The sequence below is a fragment of the Lutra lutra genome, chromosome 13 (assembly GCF_902655055.1).
Source record: "Lutra lutra chromosome 13, mLutLut1.2, whole genome shotgun sequence".
Lineage (NCBI taxonomy): Eukaryota > Metazoa > Chordata > Mammalia > Carnivora > Mustelidae > Lutra > Lutra lutra.
Window position 1 is genome coordinate 42529508 of NC_062290.1, and position 27822 is coordinate 42557329.

A 27822-nucleotide genomic window follows, 5' to 3' on the forward strand; every position below is an offset into this window, starting at 1 on the left:
CTGAGCTGAAGGCAGCGGCTTAACCCACTGAGCCACCCAGGCGCCCTGTTTCTGAGCATTTGTAACAGCTTTGTCACTATTGTTGTTGATGCATTTAATTCGGTGACCCTCGGATTGGCATGATGGCAGTTGGGCAGTTTCATCAGTTTAAGGAAAAGAAGAGCAGAAATCTTCAAAAGGAAATGTAAAATGACCTTTTTGCATCAGTGCCAGAAACAAAGGCTTATTTATGAATTCAGAACTTTGGGGATGCATATGGAGTGCATCATATGGAGAATGATAAGAAACTGTGTTTGCTTTTATTCCTGTAAATGGTGAGAGCACGATCTTCAAAAAAAAAAAAAAAGCCTCACTGATATGAAGTCATGTAACAGTTAAGCATGCAATAGCAATGAGTTAATATTTATTAAATGAATAAACTTTAGCTTAAAAATCATATATTTATTGTGGGATCATATAGGAGAACTGAGACATATTTCTCCAATTATTTATGATGGGATTTATAATGCTCTTGGGATAATAAATTTATTTTCAAGTTATCACACTATTCTGTTTTCACTCAAACTAATTCCAAGGTTCCAGCCTGGTCCAGGGACTGTCCCTGGTTGGGGAGATTTGGGAATCCATCGTCTTTCATGGGGAAGACATCTGGGGAGCATTGGTAAATTCTCTAGTTCTAGATTCTCAATGTTTAGCAAAAGAGATCGAAAGGACCAAGGTCCCAAGAATCAACTTAATATCTTCAAGGAACATGCCAGCTCACTACGGCTGGTCATTCAGACCAGGCCTGTATGTCTAGAGCTAGATCAGGACCAAGGCCTGCAGTCCTACGTGCATTTTTCATTTTGTTGAGTTTGGGATCTGGAAGCCAGGTGCCGTGTGTAATCATCCTTGTGTGTTCGTACCTACTTTGTGCTTGACCTTCTACTAAGTACCCAGCAAAAGTTTGTTGAGTCAATAAATGAATTTCGTTCCCTTGTGAAGAGTCCTAAAATCTTTTAGAGCTCTTTCTCCTCCCATATTTTATGCAAGGAAAATAGTGGTAGCTGTACATGGATTGAATACCAAAAGACACAGTGAAGAGTGTCGAGTTTGTTGGAACTGATAAGCTTGCTGATGGGTCAGGACAGACTTGCATAAAGCAGTAAGATAAATGCTCATGGAGCTTGAAAAGCTAGATTTATTTGGACTAGGGTGGTTAGGGAAGATTTTTGAGAACTTGTATTTGAGCTTGATTTTGAAGGAATAAAAGGGTTTGAATAAGGAATTCCGGACAGGGAGAGTTACGTGAGCAGAGACAGGATGCTGCTGGCCTAGTCACAATCAAGGTCAAGCTAGGAGTCGTGTTGCTTTTCTTTTTTCTGCAATGATCATAATTTTGTTTGTTCCTGTAATTCTTTAGTGCTTTCAGAATACACCCATATCCATACATAACCTTATAACTTTTTGTGTGATAAAAGTATTACTGATGAGATTCAGAAAAGTTGGGAAGACTCTGTGGCCACCGCTTTTCTTTTGCGCCTAAGTCATCTGTATTTTCTTCTTATTGAAGCCCTTTTGCGCGCAAAGGACAGCATCTTCCAGGTAAAGGCCTGGTCTCTGGACATGAAATAGAACAGGGTTTGTTGAGCCAGAGGGCTGGTGTAGAGCAGGGAAGAAAAGGAGGAGAAGGATGAGCTTTTATCCAGTACTTTCCCTGTGTGAGACAACATTCTCAGAATTGAAGATGTGTTAACTTATTGAATAGTTAAAACACCCCTAAGGGTATATGGTATTTTTCGCTGCTATTACTCTCATTATTTCCACAGTGTAAGGCCTACTGGGTGCTGGAGAAGGATGTGAACACAACAGCCCTGCTCCAGAGCCCACGTGTTCATAGTGGCTGGGTGTGTGGGCTCGGAGAGGGATTCTTCTGACCCCGGAGTCACCTCTTGCTAACCGTGTGATCCTGGTGCCATGAACAGCCTCTTCCAGAAGGCTTCAGTTTCCTCATTTGTGAAAATGAGGACAATGGTAGCTCCTGTCTCAAGGCTTGTATGAAGATTAAAGAAGGGGTATCTGTAAAGCCCCTGCTTACTACTAATGCTGTTTCTATTATGTCCTAATCATTTGAACATAGAATTATTTTAAGTTTTACTTGTTCTCAAAGTACGAAGGAACTGAGGAGCCTCAAAATCCCTCCCCTTCTAGGCTCAGAGCATTGTACTTAGCCTTAGAGTGCTTCTGATCGGCATGGTGGTAGCTTTTGCCTAGAAACCTGTCATTCAGTTAGGTTTCAAGATCTGTTGTTAAATGTCTGACATATTGATAACAGGGGAAATACTACTTTTATATTTTAATACCTTTTTTTTGAATACAGGAGTTTTATTTCTTAGGTTATGAAGTTAACATTTTAATCTGCCTCATTTTTGCATAGATAATATCCAATTACAATAAAATTATGTTCATTTAAAAAGTAAAAACGTGATCCTAATGAACCAAGCTACTTTGAGATTTGGGAGAGATAACAAATTGATAGAACATGAATTTGGGTAATGGAACAACAAGCAGTGTGTAGGACTATTGTTATAAACCATTTCTGCATGTATTTATTAGAAAATTATCATTGCACATATAGAAATTCTGAGACCTTAACATTCCTAGATATTAAAAATTTCTTTCATAGGGTGTTTCTGGAATTTTTGAATATAAGTTTATGTTTAATGTGGCATCATTTAATACATTTTAAAAACACTGATTTCTGAACATATTTGGTTTGCAATGAAAGTAAAATATTCAGCAATTAGAAAGGAAGGGGGAAAAAGCTAGTTCACTTTAAGATACCACTATACTAAAAAAAATATTTGCTCCACTTGCTAAGTAGTATCTGAAGACTAAATATATAGCTTCACCAGAAATGATGTTCATGAACAATGATCTTTAGAAGTTAATTGGGCTTGGGAAGTCCACAAGATTTTGCTGAGCTAATATTTAAACTATCATTTAAGACAGTCTGAAGGAGAATTACATAGGTGCCCTCAGCCCAAAATTATAAGAATAATACCCCAAGCTCACTTCTTTTTTATGTTGTGAATAGTTGGTAGAGTGTTGAATAGTGTTCTCTAGAAAATTCATGTTTACTAAGAACCTCAGAATGTGACTTTATTTGGAATCAGAGTGTTTGCAGATACAATCAGTTAAATTAAGATGAGTTCACACTGGATTAAAGTGGGCCCTAAATCCAGTGATCAGTGCTCTTATAAAGAGAGACACACAGCTCTACGGAGAGACGGAGAGGAAGACGGCCATGTGAAGATGGTGGTAGGAACTGGGATGACACAGCTATAAACCGGGAATGCCTCGCATTGCCAACAACCACCCGAAGCTAAAGGAGCCAAGGTAGAATTCTTGCCTAGTCTTTGAGGAGGAAGCGTGGCCCTGCTGACACCCTGATTTCGGACTTCTAGACTTGAGGGTGATTAGACCATAGATTTCTGTTGTTTTCAGCCACCTAGCTTGTGGTCACCTCTGGCAGTCCTAGGAACCTAATACAGTTGGTTAAGTTTAACGTGGGGTGTAGTTTTACAAAAGGCATTCATTATTGAAGGTAGATATAAAAAAATTAAATTTTAAATTAAAAACAAAAAACAACAAAAAAAGGAGGTGCCTAGGTGGCTCAGTTGGCTAAGCATCTGTCCAACTCTTGATTTCAGCTCAGGTCATGATCTCAGGTTTATGAGATCAAGCCTGTGTCGGTCTCTGTGCTGGGCATGGAGCCTGCTTGAGATTCTCTCTCTCCCTGTCCCTTTCCCTGTCCCTCTGCCCTTCCCTCTAAAAACAAAACAAAACAAAATTTTAAATTTTTGTTCTCCAAAATTTGTACTCCAAATACTAGTAATTTTTTTTATTCGTAAAGGATAGTTCTAGTTTCTGATGCATCTTTAAGTAAAGGACACACAGCATATTAGTAAAGCATGGCCTGTCATTTTAGGTTCATTTCAGCCCAAGAAGTACTTCTCATATTTTATCAATCCAAATTCCTGGTCTGGTTAAGATGCTCAAAATAACTTCAGAATAGAAAAATGGAAAGCTATTTCTGGGAGGGGGGGGGAAGAATTAAAAACATTTAGAAATGGGATTCAAGTAGAATCTTCATTTTAAATAAACCATTTATTCACATTTTCTAAAAATTCAGTAAATAATGAGATTGTCCTTAAATTAGATAAGGAAGGCATCAAATCCTTAAAATAAGAGTGGACATTAAAAAAAAAGACTGTGGAACAAGAAAGAACGTTTTTTCTTCATGCTGGCTCTGTTATCTGCTCAGAAAAAATTATCTCAGAAACTGCCCGAATTTTTACTGACTCTTAAAAATTATGTATTTTCAGTTTTTTAAAAAAGATTTTATTTATTTACTTGTCAGAGAGGGAAAGAGAGAGCACAGGCAGAAGGGAGCAGCAGGCAGAGGGAGAAGCAGGCTCCCTGCTGAGCAGGGAGCCCAACTTAGGGCTCGATCTCAGGACGCCGGGATCATGATCTGAGCTGAAGGCAGATGCTTAACCAGCTGAGCCACACAGGTGCCCCCGTGTTTTCAGTTTTTATTTATTTCTGTGAAATGGTACCATCCGAACTCAAGCTTTTATGTCCATGATTCATTCTTCATGAAAATTTTTAATTTTTTACATCATCTTGAAATGAAGCAATAATCAAAGGAATGACTAATTATTGAGTACCTGTTATGTGCTACATGCCTTGCCAAGTGTTAAGGAAGTAGTAATAAGAATAACAGTGGCAAGCAGTATTTACTGAATGCCTACTATGTGCCAGCCACTGTACTGAGCACTTTATGTATATTAACTCATTTAATTCTCATTATCCTTACCTAAGGGACGTCATTATCTCCTCCTTCCAGATGAAGAAACAATCAAGTGTAGAGTCCAAGATTTGAACCTAGGCAGTATGAACCCAAGTCCTCAGTCTTAAGCATGATGTCATACTACATCCTTATCAAAATGAGGGACTTTCTCTCAGGGAACTGGTGGCTTCTGTGAGAAGGTAGACCATCTACATGGATACTTACAATGGATTGTGATAAGTCTTTTTAAAGAGGTTCCCAGTGAGAAGGAAGGGTGATCTGTGTAAGGGCCTTTACGGTGGGGGTGGAGGAACGTGACATTGGAGTTAGACAGGGAAAACTCACAGGACTTAATGAGTTAAGTGGATGCTGGGGTGGTTTCCTAATTGCTCAGCCATTCAGTCAAGATCTACCCCTACCTTGAGCTTCTGGTTAGAAGTGAGCAAAACAAAAATTCACACTTTATGTAGAGAAAGATTTCGTTTAGTTTGGAGACATGTCACAGAGGCATGCCACTTGGAGACTTGACTTCTGAAGCTCAGAGAGTCTTCCCAGACTTACGTGGAATGGCAAGGTGTGGTTAAACTCCCGTTGTGCCTGGTGTAGAGTAGTGATACATCACCACCAGAAATGGTTCATGGTGGTGGACGCTGGAACTCCCCATTCCTGTAATCAGACTTACTTTTGATTACTGATAGGATACTTAGAATTGAAATCATGACTCCATCTTCATAATAGCTATAAAGAGGGGTGCCTGGGTGGCTCTCTTGGTTGAGCATCCTACTCTTGGTTTCGGCTCAGGTCATGATATCAGGGTCATGAGATCGAGCCCCGTGTTGGGCTCTGCACTTGGCGAGCGGGGAGTCTGCTTCTCTCCCTCTGCTCTAATGCCCCCTCTAAAATATATAAATAACTCTTTAAAAAATAGCTATAAAGAGCTGCATTCAATAATGAAGAGTCCTATCAAAAAGGAACTTTGTCAGTGCTCTCTTCATCACCAAGCTTTACAAGCGTAGGTTTCCCAGGGCAGTCCAATTTATATCACTTTTCCTTTTCTTTATGTCACTTTTTTCCCCATAATTTTCAGATTTTTCAGACCGCCAATAAATGAAAACGGATTATATGCTTAGGTTGGAACATACTGGGAGATGAGAGAAAATGTGTAAATTATTCAGTTAAGTTTTCAAAATAAATATAAAAATTTTGATTTCTCAGCCAAACATCTTCAAGTACAATCTATTTCATCAGAAAAGCTCGCATGACCAAAATTTACAGAAAACTTACTGTAGAATTCATGCACAAAGTGCATGTTTATGAGCAAAGGCTGAATTCCATACTCTTGAATCTTGCCTAGACTTTTCTGCCCTCCCTTGTCAAATGTTGTTTTTCTACACCATGTCCTCTTTATGTAATATTCTTACTGATGAGAGAGTGGGAAAACTAATGACAAATTGATTGCTAGTTGACACTAACTTTTGGTAATCTAAAAATCAAATCTTCCTTTCAGAAGTGATTTGAAATGGAACTTTCAGTTCAATTCTGGAAGTTCGAGAAGCCTGCTTTTGAGCAGCTTAACGATCACTATAATATTTCCTGTATTACTGTCCAATTCAATACATGGAATGACTGAACTGTGGTCACACTAGTTGTGAGCACACAGGCAAGAAGGAAAGGAGTTAAGCATCTCGCTGTGTGTGAACACTTCGAGGGCAAGGAGACACCATGCACCTTGCCCACCTATTATGAAGCTTTTTGCTGTCGTGTCAAGTGGAAGCGAGTTAATTGGGTGAGGCTGTGGAGCATGTTAGGGGCCTAGTAAAGGGTTGCTGTCTGACAGCTGAATGTCAGCAAAAGCCAGTCAAGTGTAGCTGAGAGACAGAGACCTGTCACAAAGTTCCCGCAGACCGGAGCACAGTTAGGAAGCTGAAATACGGTTCCGTCTCACTTTCTCCCTCATTGAATCCAAGCACCTTAAAAGATTTTACACTGTATGTGTCAACTCCTGTTCACTAAGCTGTTTTCCCCCTCACTGTCCTGCATTCAAATGATTGAACAAAAGATGCTAATGTTTAGCAAAGTGAATGTAAATCCCCTCTTTTCTCCTTTTCTGCCCAAGCAGAGAGATGCTTGACTCAAAAGAAACTTAGAAGGTTTCTATCATACAATTAGATCGCCTCCAAATTTGGTCTATGGTGGAATTTTTTTCCCCAGAGAGTATAAAAAATTAAAAATTAAAAGCTGTAGGGGAAGAATGCATTTTTCTCTGATGCACAAAATCGAGTTTTTAAGGGAGCTAGGATTCCTGCCTGGGGGTCTGGAGAGTGGACAGTTGGCGAGATAACTTTCCTCTTGCCTATTGTCATGGGCTTCTTTCCCTTTCTTTCGGGGTGCCCTAGCGTAAAATGCCGTAATGAAACTCACCAGAAGGTCAAGAAAGATAAACCTAGAAAGGAACAGTGAGGTCCCTCCTGAAACTTTAGACGCTCCAGAAGGGAGGCATTGAAGGAAGTCAGAATTTTAAAAAATGAAACTTTGTGAATTAAAAAATATTTTTGGAGAGAGAAAAGTTGAATATCAAAACATGGCCTTCCCATTGGCTTTCTTTGGAATACAGATTAGAGGAAGTCTGTATATTCGACAGCATGCCAACATCTGGGGCACCTGCTAGGTGCCAGGACCCAGTGAAGACACCTGGTGATAGAGAAATGGAGTAGCCTGTGCCTTCCTTCGAGGAGCACACAGTGAACGCTGTCCTTGGGAACTCCCTGCGATGGAAATGTTACTATCAAGCCCGTGCAGTGTGGCTGGTGTGAATGAGGAACTGAACTTTAATTTTTTAATGGAATTTTACATTGAATAAAATTTAATTAATTAAAACTTGAAATGACTGTATGTGGCCAGTGGCCACTATATTGAGCTGCAAACAACAGATTGTGAGACTATGTTGCCATGACACAGAGCAGGGGCCTTCAACCCAAATGTGAGGTGACAGGTGGCCGGGAAAGTCTGGGGGCAGGGCGATCCCCAAGATGAGTCATGAAAAACAGGAAAAACCTGACGAAGCAGCCTCCTTTTAAAGAGAAGGAGCAGCATGACAAGGATCTCGGACAGGAGAAGGCAGGCGTGCTGATAGGTCCTGGGGAGCAGAGTTGTTTTATGGGAAATCACCTCGATACCATGGTTGCCTCTGAGCCTATGGCCAGTCCCGTTATCCCGGAGGTCACAGAACAGAAGGTCTCACAGAGCACATTAAGATACCCAAATACATGACTGATCAGATCAAGTTAAGACACACGGGCGGAAGCAGAAGCGCGGTAGGGAGCCACCAGGGGAAGGACCGTACTCCCTGACCGGGTGGTCATGTGTGATCTTGGGACCTGTGTGTCTCGGCTGCATCAGCCTTCTCCACTCTCGGTGAGGTTGTGAGGACCAGGGCGGAGGTTTGACACAGGGGGCTTGGGAGATAGAGGTGCCTGGACCATTCACTCCACTTCCCTTCCAGGAGAAATGCAGGACAAAGATGTCTGCCCCCAGCCGTAGCTTGCCACTTCCGCCGCTGAACGGTCTTGAGTTTTGTCTGTGGCTCTCGGGCCGATTTAAGATTGACGCTAGCCTGGAGGACACATATCTCTTTCTTATGGTGTGGTCTCACCCCGTTCTGTCTACAAGTAACCAATTTTCTAGGGCACTAACTTACTACATTCTCAACAGGTGGATTCTGCCTGCGTCTCACAGGTGACTGGCTGCCTCATCCTTTAGGCTTAACACTTATTTTGAGTTTCATCTATCCAATTTTTTTTTCTGTCTCCAATAGCAAATTTGAATACTCTCAACTAATAATCAAATAAAGAAGAGAAGAAGGAGGCAATAGAGAGAAGACCAAAAAGATAACTTGTATACAAATATTAAAAGTGCATTTAAGTTAGAGAAAATGAAGAGACACCTTCTTAAATAACTAAAAAAAAAAAGGTTGATAAACAGCTTGAAAACCTGTGCTGGAATATCATCTTGTGAACATCCTAACCTGAGCCCAAACTGCATTTCAAACGAGGCCAGGCTTTTTTGAAAATCGGCGTGCAGGCTCTGAGGAAGCTCATTTGAATGGGGTTTTGGCGACTGGTGAAGGACGAGTGGAGACTCTGTGGGCAGGTGCCCAGAGGAGTTGCTGGGAGGTGGAGAGACCTGCCTAGTGCCTAGCCTCCCCTCAGGCCTAGGGCCCGGCATCTGGACTCTTAGAAAAAAAGCCCTCTGGGTGGAAACGGAAAGGAATGTTTTATGACAGACACGGTGAGACACTGGGTTCATCAGACTTGTCACGGTTTTCAGGTGATGTGGGTGGGGGGGCATATGGCCAATTCTGTGTAGAGACATCACCCATATGACACAGCTGGTTCACTGGAGGCAGCAGCCAGAGGAGGGACCTGACAACTCTTGGCGGGGACTGTGTGGGGCATTTGAGGTCTTGGGTGAGCAAGTCAGGGAAGATCCAGGGAAATGTAACTCATTCCTGGAACCTTGTCTATATCCACAGAACAATGAAGCTGGTAAACACCCAGTGCCCCGGACATCAAAACTTAACACTACGAAAAATAGCAGCTGTGTGGTTATGTAGCATTTTAGCAAATTATTATTGAAGGAGAACTGGCCCCAGAGTCCGATCAGTTAAGGACAGTCAGAGCTCCCCTGAGGACACAGTTTTTGTGGGTGTAGTTCACCACTCTATCCCAGGACCTAGACAACATCTGGCACCTTGTAGGCACTCGATAGGTATTTCTCAAAAGAATTAATGAATAGCACTGATTTTTAGGATGCTGATGGTGGATGTGGGTTTAGATATGTTTTATGCATTATGCAAACATGGGGAAAACCCATCATATGGAATTGATAATGTAGGGAACGGATTCCTGAAATGTAATCTGTAGGTGTACTATTTTGGAATTTTGTGGTTGCTGTATTATTCTCACAGTTCTGTGGGATGTTCTCCCTAGAGATATGGGTTTGGTTTGAGACGTTGGGAAATGGCCCGCTTCTGTGAGAAAGAACATTCCTGCCTATTGTGTAAAGGAAATGTCATTGCCAGCTAAGTGATTTGTTTTGGAACATACTCCCCAGTGCTTACTGTGATGTGAAGGCATTCCGCAGATGTGAACCTCAGATCTTGGATTTGTCTTCCATCTTGAAGGGTCTCTCTCTCTCACTGGGTGATAGAGAGACCATGTTCTTTTAGCTGAAGAAAACTGAAGGTAACCAGCCACTCCAGAAAGGCCCAGCTGTAGCAGCGGTCGAAGGGAATAAAGACTGTTCGTGGCATTCTGTGAAGAACTGCTAGAAATTTTGGGTGTGATGGAGTAGAATGAGGGAATGTAACTTAAAACAGCAGGAAAAAATGAGTTTCCAATTTCCAAATGTGAGTTTATTGCTGATTTTGTTGAGTGATCGACAGATACGATGTCACTAAGACTTAGGAAAGTCATCTCTTTCAAACAACTTTAAATTTTAGACAGTTCTTCCCTTCTCCTCTTTACCCAAGTGCATGGTCATAATTCCACCCAGGCAAAAACGCACTGCTGAAAAGGTCTAAATTTATAGCTTTCAGATTATTATTAAATTTTTGACATTGAATCAAAAAGGTGTAGCAGTTTAAGAGGAAATTCTTGAGTAATGAAAAAGTGGTCAGAACACTTCTGCCTAATGGTTCCCAGATAGAGTGTGACATGTGTACACTCTGACCACAGAAGTTGTAATTGGGCAGCTGGAAGTGCTGTTTGGAATAAAACGAAGGCGCACAAGTTGTAAGTAGCCACTCTACATAAGGAGTTGCTTTTGTGCGGGGTCGAGAGACAAGTCACTCCATATAATTATTTGCATTTGCTCCACGTGAGATTGTGGCTCTGGGTTAGATAGGAAAGAGGTGAAATAGGAAAGTGGCCTCCGAGAAATTAAGACCTTTTCAAAACTTGCAAACCACTTGTCTCAAAACCTACCCTCTGAGGCCTTTAACCAATTACGTTTTCATTTCGACACACATTTCAGAGTCATAACTGTACTAGAATATGGGTTTCAGTATACATAAAATTAGTCTTTTTTAATAAAAGGTTTTGGTTATAAAAGCAAGGCATGCTTGTTGTAGGTAATTTGGAAAATGCAGAAGTTTTGGGAAAAAATGCCAACAATTCCACTAACTCAGAGCAAGTTATCCTATGTGATTTTGTGTATAACCTTTTCACATAGATGGTCTAGCTCAGAGGTTGGCAATGTCTGAGGCCTGTGGACCAAACCCGCCTGCCTCCTGTTCTTGCATAGCTTGCAAGCTAGGAATTGTTTTCACATTTTTAAATGGTTGGAAAAAAAAGAGAAAGAAGACTATTTCGTGATGTGAAAATTATGTGAGATCCAAATTTCAGTGCTCAGGAATTCAGTTTTATTGGACATGGGATACTAATTCATTTTCATATTGTCTATGGCTGCTTTGCAGTGATAACGACAGGATTTAGTAGTTATGATAGAGAACGTATGGTCTGCAAAGCATGAATTATTATTTGACCTTTTACGGAAAAAGTTTTCTGACCCCTAGTCAAACCTAAGCATGTGTCCATGTTATCCGTAAGTTCATAACCATAAGTTTTATAGCTGTATAATACTCCGCCAAGTGGCTATAGCTTACTTAAAGATACTTCTGTTGTTGCATATGTGATTATTTCCAATTTTTTCTGTTAGTATTGATATAAGGAACCTAGTCATAAATGGAATTGTCAGATCAAATGGTATTATCCATTTAAGGCAGCTGCCAAATTATAGTCCAAGTGGTTCTATCAATTTCTACATCACTACCAACTTATAAATGCCTGTTTCATAACGCCTTCACTAATATTTAGTATCATAATTTTTTTAAATGCAGTTTTTTTTTTTTTTTTTTTTTTTAACTTTCAGCTTAAAATGCAGTTTTGATTGGCAACAAATAAATACCTTTTTACTTTCCATTTTTGATGACTATTGGAGGTTATCATTTCTCCCATTTATTTGTTAATCAACTGTAGTTTTACTTTTGCAAACTTCCAGTTTCATAACCTTTGTTCATAGTTCAGATAGTTTTTTTTTTTATATTTTATTTACAGAGAGCGAGAGAGAGAGAGAGCAAGAGAGAGAGAGAGAGCACGAGTAGGGAGGAGGGGCAGAGGGAGAGGGAGAAGCAGACTCCACACTGAGCAGGGAACCCGACACAGGACTCAATCCCCGGATCCCAGGAGCATGACCTGAGCTGAAGGCAGACACTTAACCCTACCGAGACACCCACGTGCCCTGGTTCAAATAGTTTTAAAGATAAAAACCATGGAAAGAAAAATTTTAACTTTCAAAGCTTCCCCCTACCCCATCCAGACTCCAAAGATAATGAACACTTTCTTGTGATTCCTTTTTCAGAAAGAAAAACAGGTATATGTACACCTGTGTCTTCTGTTTATTTTAAAAATGTTAAAATACAAGTGGGTTCTCTCTATCCACAAACACATAATTTCAAACCTTTTTTTTTCCCACTTAGACATATTTATATATTAGTATTTACATATTCACCTTAATTTTTTTTTTTGGATGGTTGTATTCTATGTGTCATTTCACTTGAATGGCACTCGGTTGGAGGGGTCCGTTAGTTTTACTTAAAAACTCTTTTTCTGTAACAAAACAAAAATACTTCAGTGACCACATCTCTCTGTTCACCTTGGTGAACTTTTGTGATTGTGGCCTGAGAAGAAATGCCTGGAGGTGGAATTGCCGGATCAGTGGTCAGGTACAATTAAAATTCTGTCTTCCAGATAGGTTGCACCAGCTTGCATCCCTGCCTACGTGGTCTGAGCTTGTCTCCCAGCAGTGGGTATCATCAAACATCTATATTTTTGCCTATCTTATAGGTGAAGGGTTGTCTTCATTGGTATGTTTTGTATTGCATCTCTCTCTTTTTTTAAAAAAAGATTTTATTTGTTTATTTGAGAGAGAGAGAAAGAGAGAGCATGCGGAAGAGCCTGTACCAGCTGGGGGAAGGAGCAGAGAGAGAGAAGGGAATCTCGATCGGATTCCATTCTGAGAGTGGAGCCCGACCTGGGGCTTGATCCCAGGACCCTGAGATCATGACCTGAGCCGACATAAGAGTCAGACGCTTAACCGATTGAGCCATCCAGGCGCCCCTTGTTTATTGGTTATTGTATTCCTCCCTTTCCAACCAAAAGGCCAATTTATATCTGAGGCAGAGGCTGCCAGGGTTTCCTGATACCTGTTTTCCCATTGTTTCTTAGTAATAAAACCTCTGAATATTACCTGGGCCACTTGGGGTGGGAGGGGGATGTTACAATTTTGACATCCCTGAAGTTTCATTAGACATGTAGCCCAACTTCTGACCAATGGGATGTAAGCAAAAGTGTTTGTGATTTTAGGAAATGTCTTTAAATGTAAATGGTGCCTCCTTCTTGTCTGTCTTCTGTCCGGAATGCAGACAAATGGCTGAAACTTAAGCAATTATTTTGGGCCCTGAGGTAGAAGACATATACCGAGGCTATGGAGCCCAAGATAGAGGCAGTTTGTGTTCCTTTTTGTTTTTCTTTCTTTTCTTTTCTTTTTCTTTTTTTCTTTTTTTTTTTTTTTTTTGGTTTTTGTTCTGTTGTTTGAATTCCTGATAGCTTCAAGCAGTCGTATCAGAGAGAAATAAACTATCGTATTTAAGCCACTGACATTTTGAGTTTTCTGTTACAGCTCAACCCAATCTTTTTTTTTAATTATTTTATTTTTTAGCATCTTAATTTAATTTTATTTTTTCAGTGTTCCAAGATTGATTGTTTATGCACCACACCCAATGCTCCATGCAATACATGCCCTCCTTAATACCCACCACCAGACTCACCCTTCCCCGACCCCTCTCCCCTCCAAAACCCTCAGTTGGTTTCTCAGAGTCCAGTTTCTCATGCTTTGTCTCCCCCTCTGATTTACCCCAATTCACTTTTCCTCTCCATCTCCCAATGTCCTCCATGTTATTCCTTATGCTCCACAAGGAAGTGAAACCATATGATAATTGACTTTCTTTGCTTGACTTATTTCACTCAGCATAATCTCCATTTCCCATGTTGATACAAAAGTTGGATATTCATCCTTTCTGATGGCTGTGTAATACTCCATTGTATATATGGACCATATTTTCTTTATCCATTCATCCGTTGAAGGGCATCTTGTCTCTTTCCACAGTTTGGTGATTGTGACCATTGCTGCTATGAACATTGGGGTGCATGTGGCCCTTCTTTTCACTACATCTGTATCTTTGGGGTAAATACCCAGTAGTGCAATTGCAGGGTTGTAGGGTAGCTCTGTTTTTAATTTTTTTTAAGGAATCTCCACACTGTTTTTCTTTTTCTTTTTTTTTTTTTAAATTTTATTTATTTATTGGACAGACAGAGATCACAAGTAGGCAGAGAGGCAGGCAGAGAGAGAGGAGGAAGCAGGCTCCCTGCTGAGCAGAGAGCCCGATGCGGGGCTAGATCCCAGGCCCCTGGGATCATGACCTGAGCCGAAGGCAGAGGCTTTAACCCACTGAGCCACCCAGGTGCCCCATCCACACTGTTTTTCTTAATATTAGACTACCCTTAGCCTGGTTTCTAATTAGATTTTCCTTTTTCTTTAATAGCATGAGTCTGTTGTCAGTTAAGAAAGTCACTCTACAGGCGCCTGGTGGCTGAATCGTTAAGCGTCTGCCTTCAGCTCAGGTCATGATCCCAGGGTCCTGGGATTGAGCCCCACATTGCGTTCCCTGCTCAGCTGGGAGTCTGGTTCTCCCTCTCCCTCTCCCTCTGCTGCCTCCCCCTGCTTGTTCTCTTTCTCTGTCAAATAAATAAAATCTTAAAAAAAATTTTAAAAAAAGCAAGTCACTCTTATGGCCATCATGTGTGTTACACTACTTTTATCATCTTGTCATTTCAGTTTTCCAGTGGCATTTTTTTTCTAAATAGTTTGCCCAGGTTTTTTATTTATTCAGTTTTTGTACCTTCATATATACCTGAGTATATGGACACATTTTCTGTTTCAAATTCCCTTTGAATTTTTTGCAACTATGTGTTTCTAAGACACAGAGGAAGAAATGGTCACCTTTGCATTTCTTGACCATTTCTGACCTTGTTCCTGGCAGGTGTATCAGAATTACCAGGGCGGGAGCTGGCAAGGAGCACAGGCTTGGGAAAGAAAGTAGAGAAAGATAGAACCAAAGCTATTCGGGAAAATTCTTCTACTGTTTTTCCAACCTCAGTCATGTCAGGAAATCAAAACATCCACAGAAGAAAATGAGAATTGTTATCTTGTCAGGCACAAGACATCTTTAAAGTAATTTAAAATTAAAGTTTAAATGTTTGAGCGTCACTTAAAACTTCAGTGCTGACTTTTATCTCTGAATATAGCAATATACAAGTTCCTTTGGTGAAGGGCTAGAACGTTTATTTTATGTAAATGCTGTAAAATCTATTTATTTACTCCAGTACCATGGATAGTCAAATGTGGGACTATAATAAAATATGTTATCAAAAATATGAACATTTATTTTTATCTTCTAGTACAATCTATGTACTTTTATTTCTCAGCTTCACAGAGATTTGTTGAACCATTGCTCTGTTTATGGAACAGTTCTGGATATAAAATAAGCCCAAACCAGTCTTCTTTGGGCAGCATGATAGGGTAGTGGTCAAGCCATCTGAAAAAGAAGCAGATGGACCAAGAGTCACACCTTTGTCTACCATGTTCCAGGCTGTGCAACACGAAGCAATTTACTGTACTCTCTGAGCCCCGGTCCTTCAACTGCAAAATGAGGGTGACAGTAGTACTTTCTCATTGAGTTGTTATGAGAATCAAGATAATGTCTAGCACAGTGCCTGACATATATGCTCATACATGTTAGCTATAATTATAAATTATAAATTTGGAATTTATTGTTATCTGAGAAGAGTTGAGGGAAAGGGAAAGAAGGGAATGCTTACCTTTTATATCTATTTTTTTCGTTTAATCCTTGTAACAACCTTAGGAGGGATTATTCTTCCTCCTTCACAGTTAAGGATGCAGACTGACACAGGCTCAGTAACTTGTCAAAGGTCTCACAGTTCATACACGGCAGGATCAGGTATGGAGCCCAAGGTCTCTCCGACTTCAGAGTTCATATCCTTTCTAGTATACTGTGCAGCTTTGAATGGGGTCAAAATCTGTATATACATGAAATGACCAATTAGCCAGAGGAGATCAACACCATGTGAGCGGTTTGTTCATCAGAAATCTTATTTAGCCCCAGATACACTGCTAAGTGCTAGGAATGCAAAGTCCTGATTCCATTGCCCCGGGTGCTCATAATTTTGTAGGGGAGCTATAAATGCATACAAATAAGTAAAAATAGAAAACTAGATGCTCATGAGGGAATGTAGAAGTGTGACTGGGTGTTAGGGAAAGGTGGGCGGGGATCTGGAACGGCCTCACAAAGAAGGAAACGTTGAGCAGAGTCTGAAGGGTGGGGGGAGCCCTCATCCCACAAAGGACAGAAGGATACTCTGGCAGTGGACAGGTAGGAGGTGGGTGTGAAGTGTGGGGGCATCGTGTATAGGGGAATAATATAGAAGAATAATCCCTCCAAGGATTGTTATAAGGATTAAATGAAATAATAGATATTAAAGGTGTATAAGGGGCTCACAAGTTCCATCTGACCGGATTGCAGAGTACGAGGGAGGAAATGGTAGACAAGGCTGGACAAGGGGAACAAAGAGCCCTATGGCCCCATAGCCAAGGACGTGCTTCGAGGCAGCCACAAAGACTCAAGGCTGCTGGGCCAGTCACTCTGCTGCATTAACCAAGCAGTCAAGGCCAAATCTGACCCAGATAGATCGACTTTAGAGCTCCAGCTCTTGAACCATCGTTGAATGTCTACTTGAGGACAAAACTGTTGCAACGTGAATCAAGTATGTTATTCATATCTTCCATCTCTCTTTTCTATTTGCTTCTATCTCTCTGGTTGCCCTTCCTTCTTAAACTCTCGGTTCAAGGCCTCTTAAGTTGTTCCCTATCTAGAAACTCCTTTACAATACTCCCCTGACTCACATATCCCACATGTCTTGATGAGAATGAGCTGAAGAGTCAAACTGGTCTGCAGGAAGATTTCATGACTTGCAGGGAAAAGAATGCATGAAATATCCCTACAGGTTTGGCACTGGTAACTCAAAGTTAGGATTGGTAGCTACAAAGAATAAATATTTAATGATGTGATAGCAGGTGTATGTGTATGTTTACATGTACACATGCATATATGTACCTGTGTGTATATATATATAATGTATGCATGTGAATGCATGTAGCAAGTACATATAATACACACACAAATATTTATCAAGTGCATGTTATAGTATATGTGCCAGTGTGTATATATATGCATATACATATACAAATACATATATATATATATATATACGTATATATATATATATCAAGTATATAACAGATCATTCTACAAGAGAAAACTATATATATGATTATTGTCATTATTGCCAACTTCATGCAGACTTCAATGTCCCATGATGCCAGCATGGTGGAACTGGAAGATGGGTAGAATTTGGTTAACTAACATGAAGTCTGTGGAAGGCGGAATACTCTGTGATATTGCATTCAGAGTCTCTAGTGGTAAGAACGCTGTAGTAGATAGAGTAGTAATGGTGAGAGCCTCATGGGAAGGCCCTCTGGTGGGTACTTGGATTTCTCCATCAGTTTATGTGTCGTTGCACAACCTACTTGAGACCGGTCAATAGTTTACAAAGCTTCCAACATCATCATGGGGGTCAAAGACATATAAAAGGTACTACAGAATTTAACTGAATGAAGCCACATCATCTAAACTATGGCTAATCTTGTTATCTATGCACTTAAAAAAAGAAGATTTTATTTGTGAGAGAGAGCATGAGGGTCAGGGGAGGGACAGAGGGAGAAGCAGGCTCTCCAATGAGCAGGGAGCCCGGTGATGGGGTTCGATCCCAGGACCCTGGGATCTTGACCTGAGCACGAGGCAACCACTTAACCAACTGAGCCACCCAGGCATCCCTCTATGCAACCTTTTAGAGAACCATGTGCAATGTGCATTCCTCCTCTCTTTGTCCCCTCAAAATTTGAACTACTGTATTTGGAAAACTGATTTGTGGGTTGACCTTGTCCACAAAATTTGGGTGTTAAGATTATGTCATATGCCATCATGCATGGAATTTGGTGGATCTGTAGAACTTCAGAGCTGTAAAGGGGGTAGCTCCTTATTTTATAGGCAAGGGGACGTGATATGTGGACGGACTAATTCCCATGCTGGAAATGGCCCAGCTAGACTGCAACAGAAGTAGGAGGGAAAACCGTGGTCTTTGGCTCTCCTGTCCAGCTCCTACGATGTGCCTGGCAGAAACCCAAGCATGCAGCTTACTAAATCACACCACCGCACACCTTTCAGAATACTAGATTCCAGAAGACTTAACTCGATCGTATGTGCCACACTGGAGACTAATAGTTTGGTGTCATTGTTTCGGGAGCCTTGGTCTGCAAGATGGCTTTCATTTATAGACAACTTATCTAATGATTATTATATTATTAGACTAATGCTTTATTTACTTTTTTTGTTGGGAAAACACTCTTGGAAGACCAAGGTATTAAAGCCTTGAAAAATAGCTATTAGACATGTCCAATTACTGTATTTCATAAAAATTTTAAAATGCAGAAATGTAGTGAACACATTCTGTATTGTGAATATGTATTTAGCTGATGGACTGTAACAGTTCAAATAGAATCATTTACAGCTTATTGAGTAAATAAAAGTGCTTCCATAAAGATTCACCTGACACCTAGCTTTTGTTTCAGGTAACTAATCTCTTTTTGAAAAATTGCTTAAATTTAGATTTACATGAGAGAGTATCAGAACACCTCAGCAGTTTAAAAAGTAATTCAAATGACCATGGACTTTACGGATTTAAAATGTAAGATCAGACGGTGAATATTAACTTTTAATGGTCTCTGATAAAAAAGTTATTTAACTGTCTTTTACTGTCTGTGTTATATTAAAAGTGTTATGATATATTTCTGGATACCATTTGTAACAGGAAAAAAGGTTCATATTTACTTTTTCTTGGTGAAAGGTTTTTTTTTTTTTTTAAAGCATATAATGTGTTATTTGTTTCAGGGGTGCAGCTCTGTGATTCATCAGTCTTACATAATACCCAGTACACATTATAACACATACCCTCCCCTGAATGTCCATCACCCCATCCCTTAACCCCCCTCCCCTCCTTGTTTTTTTTAGCATCACATTCTCAAATCAAGATTTCACCAGAATTTTTGCTGACTTGTTTACAAGCTATTAAGTGACTTAAAAATCAGTCCCCCCCCCCACCCACTTCATGGGGGGGGAAAAAAAAAGACTTCCTAGCAGTGTATGGAGTATAGCAAATTACCCTACCAACAACAACAAAAAAATGTGTTTTCATTTACACAAAAGTCAATCTGTTCACTTGGTGGAGGGCATAACTTTTGGGAGTGCAAATCTTTAAAAAAAAAAAATCTCTTTTTTAAAAGTTATATTCCATGGTTAAGACATAAAATTTCAGAAGCTAACATGCAAAAAGTGAGTCTGATTTGAAATACTAGGGAAATACCCAACATCCCATTTCAAGATGATGTAGTTTAAAAAAATGTTAGATTAGATGAAAAGATGCTTTTGGTCAACCTGGTAGAAAAATAGACATATTAAAAAGTTAAGATGAGATAGGGCAAAAGAGGACCCCCCCCATAGAGTACCAAGATCCATCGAATATTAAGGAGAAATGAGCAAAAGAGAACCCCCCTCCCATAAAGTACCAAGATCCATTGAATATTAATGAGAAATGAGTTAGAGGCCTTCCCTAAAGGACAGTCTCCCTAATGTGTAATGTGCTGGGTTGATGGAATCATGAGAACAAGAAAGGAAACTTCAAGAACAGAATATAGATTGGAGTAAATCACATATACCTTTAATATTGCCAACAGGGGTGACTGGTCCGTGTGGCGTGATTCTGTTGCTCTGGTCGAAGGCATCAGAACAGAATACCCTCTGAGACTCCCTGACCTACTTTGGTCCACTTTTGCACACTTCTCTCTTCTCATATATAGTTTTCTTTGACCAGAACTTGGAATATAAAGACGTAATAACAAACTTTTGAAGCCTCGCCTGATGGTTTTCTTATATCATAATAAAGAATACTGTGGCTATCCCTAAATTTGATTAAGAAGAAAATCAGGCCCTACCATCTCCTGCCTTTCTGGATCTCCCTTTGCCCTCAGGTCTGACAGAAGGAGAAGTTAGTAGACGGCACTAGAGTCTTCATAGTGGCAATATCAACCAGGTAATGATGCTGCCCATTCAGACATACAGAAAAAAAAAATGAGAAAAGATGATTCTAGGAGCTGTACAAGTGCAAGAATTTGAAACTGTGGCCTCAAATGGAATGAGATGCCTCTGTTCAGGGTCCAGTATTCCAGTTTTGCAAATGAAACCTTATTAACGTCGTTAATCAGGGTCAACACCTGATCTCGGGATGTCTTTTCCTTCCGTCGGGATCAGCTGACCTCTCTCCTTCGTAACGTCATTCAAGTGGTCATTTTAGGTGTTTTTTTTTTTCTTTTTAAACTTCAGCATAAAAAGGGATGATTTCCGTCAGCTGTAGGCTTGCAGTGAGTATCGAGAAATCAAAAGAACAGAGATCAAAGAAAATTGCTGAACTAGGTGTTAGATGCAGCTATCGATTTTTCTCCAGTTGTAGTTAAAAAAAATCCACAAAAATGGTAACATATACAACAGTTGCATTGCTAATACTTTCCTAAAGCCAGTGATGGCTTCCCTCTTATTTTTGCATGTAGGAGTGGTTTTATGAGAATGTGACATAATAAAGCAGATTCTTATAGTTCTTGCAATTTTATTGCTAAAGCTGTAAGAGAATCTACCAAAAAGAGGGTTTTGTGTTTTTTTTTAAACTCTGAAATGTAAAGTGCTGTTTTTAATGGAGACACCTATGGAGACACTTATAGCTAGGCTTATTATCTCAAGAACATTTATTTGCTGGGAATCTGGAAAATTCTGACATACGATTGATCAATAGTTACTTACTATCAACAAATATCATAAAATAACAATACCTATTTGCTTTACTGATAAGACTTCATTCATGTTAAATGTTAACTACTGGTTATCAGTGTTACTGAAGGCTTCGTCAAAATAGTAATTCTGTTTCCAAGTACATCAGGGATGTGTGGATTTTCTTGATTTGACTTCTAGTAGTTTCTGGAAACCAATAACGTTTTAAAATATGTGGCAAATAGTTTCCATGTTCCAATCCCACATTTTGATACACGATTTCCAAATACTTTTAATAGAACAGTTTTTATTGAAACAGAGCAGTGGCATTATTATCAAAGGAAAAGGCAAAAAAGTTCATTTCCCTGGCATTTTATTTCTCACTGTGCTATTTCCTAGAGGTCACTAGAATTGACTTATTTTTCTTTGGGCCGTATTTGTCAATTAAATGAGACAGGCTGATGGATTTTAAAAACATAAATACCCACAGTTCATTTTCTCAGCAGTCGGATCTTTCATATTATAGAGTACATATTATATAGCATAATGAAATAAACACTCCTGGCATTGGTTTTTGGAGATTGCCTATGGAAGCAGAGGCAGAAAGGCCCAATTGCACTGACTGTTTGATGCAATAACTTTATAAAAGTTTTATACAATGTTTCAGTGGTTAGGCAAACTCCGGCAGAGTTCATGACTTCGAACGCATGCTTGAAAAACAATTTAATATTTACATATTTTCATACAGATTATGGCAAAATTAAAAATAACATTTCCACCCCATCTTGTGCTACAATGATTATTAGCCCTCAGTTCCCTGTTCCTGGTTTTTTATTCTGTTTCTGCATTTTCAACTCTATGTTTATTTGTTTTGTCTTCTTTATATCGTAGGTAGGATCACGAGACCATTCAAATCTCTCCATTCCTTCAAGAGCTGCTCTTCCTGCGGACACAGTTGGTGTGGGGGATTTTTTGCCTTTGCAAGCTGAACTGGACACAACTTACACTTTCTTAAAGGAGACATTTATAAATCCTCTGACATCATCTCACTCCTCTTCAGCGACTATGTCTGCCAATGCCAAACGACCAACTCAGATTGGATAATGACTTTATGAGTTAAACAAACAAACAAAAAATGCAGGAAGAGTTAACAGTACAATTAAAATTGTTTTGAAGGGGGATTTTTCTTATCAGTTGAATTTTGTCTCAGCGCAAGTGGCAGTGGATTTTTAAGAATCGTGTGACATCTTGATGTGTGCAGGTACCTAAGTCTCCTTGAATAATGAAATAACCAACTCTTTTCTTTCTAAGTTTTATTTATTATCGCAGTGGCTCATTTTTATGTAACATATTTTTAAATGTTAAAGAATGACACATTTTGGGTAATTTCCTTCAGACTTAAAAAAATCAATAAGCCATTTTAGTATCTATCTATCAAAGTTGTTTCATACTTGTCTATTTTAAAGCAGGACCGCAATACTTTAATAGGATTGAAAGAGCTATTTGAAATGTATGCCAATGATTCCTGTCATTTCATGGCAGCCCTGCCATGGTTCACTGAGCCCCCTCTTCTCTCTTGTCAGCTCGGCTGAAGACAAGCATTTAGTTGCAAACTTTAAGCAGGTTGTGCAAAACAGAAATGATGGGACTGCTTTCCCTCCTGCACAATAATGTCACTCCTGGTCAATGTGAGAAGGTCAGGTTGCTCCTTGTAAAGCTACATGATACCACTTGCCCATTTGAACAAGTTAAGTTAACTGCTGAATCCGGTCCCTGCAGGCACTGAAAACTCATCCTTTTATCAAGTCTGCATTTGATGAGGAAGTAGCACGTGCGTGCCGGCAGGATTTCTGGGGTATGGTTAGGCCCTTCCTAAGGACAGTGCCCACATGAGGAGAGCAGGTAATACGAAATAGTACGAGCTGAAAAACTTCAAGGTAATGGCTGTTTTGACCTTCAAAAGAGACTCCTTTTTTGTTTTGGTTGTTGGTAGGACCCCAGAGTGACGCCCATCTTTGATGCTGACAGAATTTAAAACAAGGCCATTGCCCTGCATTTTCTGCCTTGTAGCACACAAAAGTAAAATTGTATGTCAGGCCGAGATGTCGGGGAGCTGACAAGATGCCCCAGTGACATTTCAGCTAGAAAGAGCAAGTGTCTTGCAACCAAGTGGTCAAATATCAAATAATAGGTCAAGCAGGAAGGAGCTGAGTTCTAACCACAAAGAGGTTTCTGGTAACTTACTTGACAAGCTTTTGGGTGCTTTGTGGCTTGACAAAGTGATGTTCTGTTGGGTATCGCTAGACAGACTGTTCTTTATCGCCTTCAGAAGATCAGACATTGACATTGATTAAACTCTTTAACCCTTAAAGGTTAAATCCTTGCAGTTTGCATCATGGTAAGTGAAGAACAAAGAAATATCTGTAATATGTATTTGTTTTTGTATTAATCGTTTAACTCTCCGGTGCTATTAACTTCTGATGTGAACTGTACTTTTTGACAGAGTTTTGATACAAAATCCATATTTTATACTATTTTTCATGATGGAGTTTTTCATTATGGATACGTTAGACAATAACAGTGTATATTATGGAATCTGTCTTGTCTTGTTTTTACAGTGACATTTGATCCAAATATAATGCAACTTCTGAGAATTCTTTCTATTGGCCTTGGTAAATAAAATTTGTATACTAACTATTGATGTTATTAGCCAAATTAGCCAAGTGATTTATGCCATCGGAAGTGAAACTATGACTGTTCTACCATGTGACACAATCCTATTTCTTACAGTACTGAGCCAGCGTAAATATTTAGAAAGCTGTTTATGTGAAGTAAAATTACATCTTTAACCAAACTCTCTTAGTTCTTTCCTGGAATTATTTTTATTAACCATGCCGGGTTTTGAATATTATAGAATATACCCTGTCTAACATAACACACGGGAAATTCAACTCGCAAATTGATTGTAACGCAGAAAATATTATTGATTGTTTTTGTATAGATCATAGAATAATCTCTGCGTATTTCAAAACACTTTCTTCTGTCATTCCGTACAATGATTAAGACATTATCTGTATAGAAATTGATATACAACTTTGTAGTTTACGTGACGTCACTTCGAATTTCCACACTATAGAGAAACGGTGTTACCTTATATCACTTAACATGTCTTTGTGTGTATAGGTTTGTGTTGAATCTGTTTCCAGAGTTTACTGATTTAAGAGGAACGAGCACCTCTGTAAACTTAGCTTTGGAGAGTCCTGGATTTTTCTTGCCTTCATTTTACCATCTGTTAATGGGATAACACCAAAAACAAATGTATATATCTCTCCATATATGTGGGCATCTGATTTTACAGATACATTTTATACCGTCAATTTTGAACCACATATTCAAAAAGATTATTAAATCAAATCAAATCATGTCACATCTATAACCAACTAGATGCTAAAGGCCAAAGAAACTGAAGGATGGGCCTCCTGAGTGATCATTAGTATTCACTACCAAATATAGTAATTTTTATACCATATGCTTTTTTCCCAGAAGTCAGACCCAGCAGGAGGAGAAGATTTAATGACATATCCTATGGAGATCTGAGAAACTCTAGACTGCTTCTGAGCACGTTAGTGACCAATCGCTGCGGATTTGAGATCTGTGTTCTGTTGGCAAGGACGGTTGCTTGAGCAGCTTCTTTACCTCCTTAAGAATGATATATAAAAGTAGGCATTTCTCAGGAGAACGACTTCAAATATTTTTGTAAGGGAAAGGAATTTTTCTTTACACCTTAGTATGTGGATTTTCTTACTACCCTTCTGTGATCTAGAAAAATACCTCTATCTTCCGTCACTATCAAAGGGATTCTTAAAGTTATTGTTCTGATATCTAAGTCACACTAACTCCTTGAAGCTTTGCCTGAATTTTTAATATAAGCATCTTGGAATGACATAATACAAACACTGAGGCATAGGAGATTGTGGCAATCGCCAGTTCAATGACAATTTAAACAGCAGAATGGTAACTTTCACTTACCAATGTCTGGTGTTTTTTTTAGACTTAGCGACACCATTTATTTCACATAATATAGGCTGTTATCTAGGGCTTATTGAGATCATTACTATTTTCACATTTTTTTTTTTTACCAATCACATCCGAATTCATTCTGTAGACCATACTGAACAATGGTAAATCGATCCTCTATTACTGCACACTTTTTATAAATAAGTCTTTGAATATAAAAGGTGGAAAGTAACCCAGTGAGTAGTAAGCCCAGAGCTATAACTCCCAAGCCCACCTTATTTCCACTATGCCAGGCCTGCTCAAGAAATAATTAGCACTCTTTAAAGAAGAGAAAAATTTTAAAATTATCCTGCCCAGTTAGGAATAATTTTGAGAAGTGTGTTTGGTTTGAAATCTACATCATTTATCCATTGATTAGATAAGACAAAACAAAACACAGCACATCCATCTGAATGACTAGTCATGGGAAGAATAGTGAACTTTGTACCTATCCTTCAAAGCAACGCCCTTCACTATGTTGCCTGGTATCACTAGCTTGGGCTCAGACACCCCAGAAATCCTTTCAGATAAACCTTCAGTTGAAAGATATTGGTGATCAACACTCCATTGATGGTCCATAGAAAATAATGACACAGGCTAAGCAAAGCCGATCAAGAAAGCAATAATTTGTACAACTCCTAGGAAAGGGATGAGAATTCTAAAATATGTCTTTTGGACCAGTGGTATAGTAGACTGAGCAATGAGCCCAAAGACATCCACGTCCTAAATCCTTGGAAGCTGAAATGGTTACCTTACATGGCAAAAGGGACTTTGCAGATGTGATTAAGAAACTTGAGATGGGGAGATTATCCTGCGTGATCTGGGTGGGCTCTAATGGGATCACAGGTGTCCTAATGAGAGAGGGAGGCAGGAGGTGATCTGACTACAGAGAGAAGAAGGTTCTGTGCAGCTTTGAAGGTAGAGGAAGGGGCCACGCTCCTAGAACTACAGGGGCGCCTAAACGCTACAAAAAGTCAGGAGATAGATTCTCCCCTCCAAAGCTCCAGAACAGTGAGAGAATACATTTTGCATTTGTTAAACCACACTTCAGGGTAATTGGTCACAGCGGCCATAGGAAACTAAAACAACCAGTAAACTTTGAGTGTTTTTTTTTTAATGAGATTAGTACATTAATATTTTAATATTTCCGAACAGAGAAATCCTTCCTTCTTTTAAATTATCCTTATTCATTGCCTTCATAATTTGAATTTCCTAATTTTTTTTTAGGTTCCCATTTAATATTTCTGGCTTCTGAGTATCACAAACAGTGGTGGTCTATATTAGGGCCTTTAGTCACTCAATTGCCATCATTGTTGATAATTTTACTTTATTTTTAAATTTTTTAAAGATTTGTTTATTTTGAGAGAGAGAGAGCATGAGTAGGAGGAGCAGAGGGAGAGAGAATCCCAAGCAGATCCTGTGCTGAGCGTGGAGCCCCACATGAGGTTTGATCCCATGACCCTGAGATCAAGACCTGAGCCGAAACCGGGAGTCAGATGCTCAACAGACTGTGCCCCTCAGGCACCCCCATTTTTGATGGTTTTAAATGAACCTATGATTTTAGTAGGTATTTTAATTTCTACAGTATCAAAAAAGTATATTTTAATGTATAAATTTATCTTAAAGGTCCACTTTAAATGGTTGTTTTTAGGGTGCTTTGGTGGCTCAATCAGTTAAGCAGCTTCCTCTGGCTCAGGTCGTGATCCCAGGGTCCTGGCATTGAGTCCTGCATCAGGGTCTCTGCTCAGCAGGAAGCCTGCTTGTCCCTCTACCTCTGCTCCTATCCCCTGCTCGTGCTCTCTCTCTCAAATAAATAAATAAATAAAATCTTTAAAAACAGTAAAAGATTGTTTTTATCTGATTCCCACTTTCATTGGCATATTTGTATAGTTGTCTTACAAAAGAAATTCAGCTTGAAAGAAATTATATTAATCGTAACTTCAAGTAATGATTTGGAATTTATAAGTCATATCTTAACTGTGCCAGACTATTTTCCTTTACTAGTTACCCATGAGCTCAATATATGTCCCTGGCCATTTATCTATGCCTTTTGTTACAACTGAAGCAAAGGAATTTTAATAATTTCCCCAAACAATGAAATCTTTGAAAATTTTATTGTATACTGTTTGAATCTATTTTATTATTACTTTGGTGAAACCATATAGTTTTTTTTTCTAATAGTTCAGTTCAACAGGAGCAATTTTCACTGAAATGATTACGTGTTCAACATAACAAAACCTAAAATATTGATGATTTAAACCCAGAGCATTAAATATTTCAAGTACAGCAAAAAACAAAGCAAACCAACAAAAAACCCTCTTGTTCTATAAGGAACATATCCAGCCCTCCTGGTTAGTTATGTGAGATACAAATGTGTACATCAACCTATTGGTAGAAGAGTTCCATCTTTTCTCTCAAGCCTTGGCAGTTTTATTCTAGGACTATTTTCTGGTTGTGGATATGTGTTGATTGGCATACCCCAGTGTCAGGTGTCCATGAGTGCCTACTGAAGAATGTTCTCAGAATGACTCCCCACATAATCTTTTGGTCCATTTGTTTTAAATAGCTCTCACTCTAAAGGGTCCCCAAACTGTATCTTCTCTGTAAATTAAGTTTGTATTGACATTTTTTTTTCTTTAAAGATTTTATTTATTTATTTGAGAGAGAGAGTGAGAGAGAGAGAGAGTATGAGAGGGGAGAAGTTCAGACGGAGAAGCAGACTCCCCCATGAGCAGGGAACCTGATATGGGACTTGACCCCGGGACTCCAGGATCATGACCTGAGCCGAAGGCAGTTGCTTAAC

General features: G+C 39.3%; 1 protein-coding gene across 5 annotated transcripts in view; it reads left to right on the forward strand.

Moving 5' to 3' along the window:
- The window catches only part of CCDC171 (coiled-coil domain containing 171), a 303028-nt gene extending 278738 nt beyond the window's left edge, over window positions 1-24290 (forward strand). For 4 of the 5 annotated variants that reach the window (XM_047700701.1, XM_047700703.1, XM_047700700.1 and 1 more), the window contains one exon: window positions 21855-24290. In XM_047700701.1, the coding sequence (XP_047556657.1) occupies window positions 21855-22067 (213 nt within the window). In that variant the 3' untranslated portion in view covers window positions 22068-24290. The remainder of the gene's footprint in view (window positions 1-21854) is intronic. The other variant, XR_007122375.1, reaches the window with a different exon arrangement.
- The last annotated feature ends 3532 nt before the right edge of the window (window positions 24291-27822 follow it).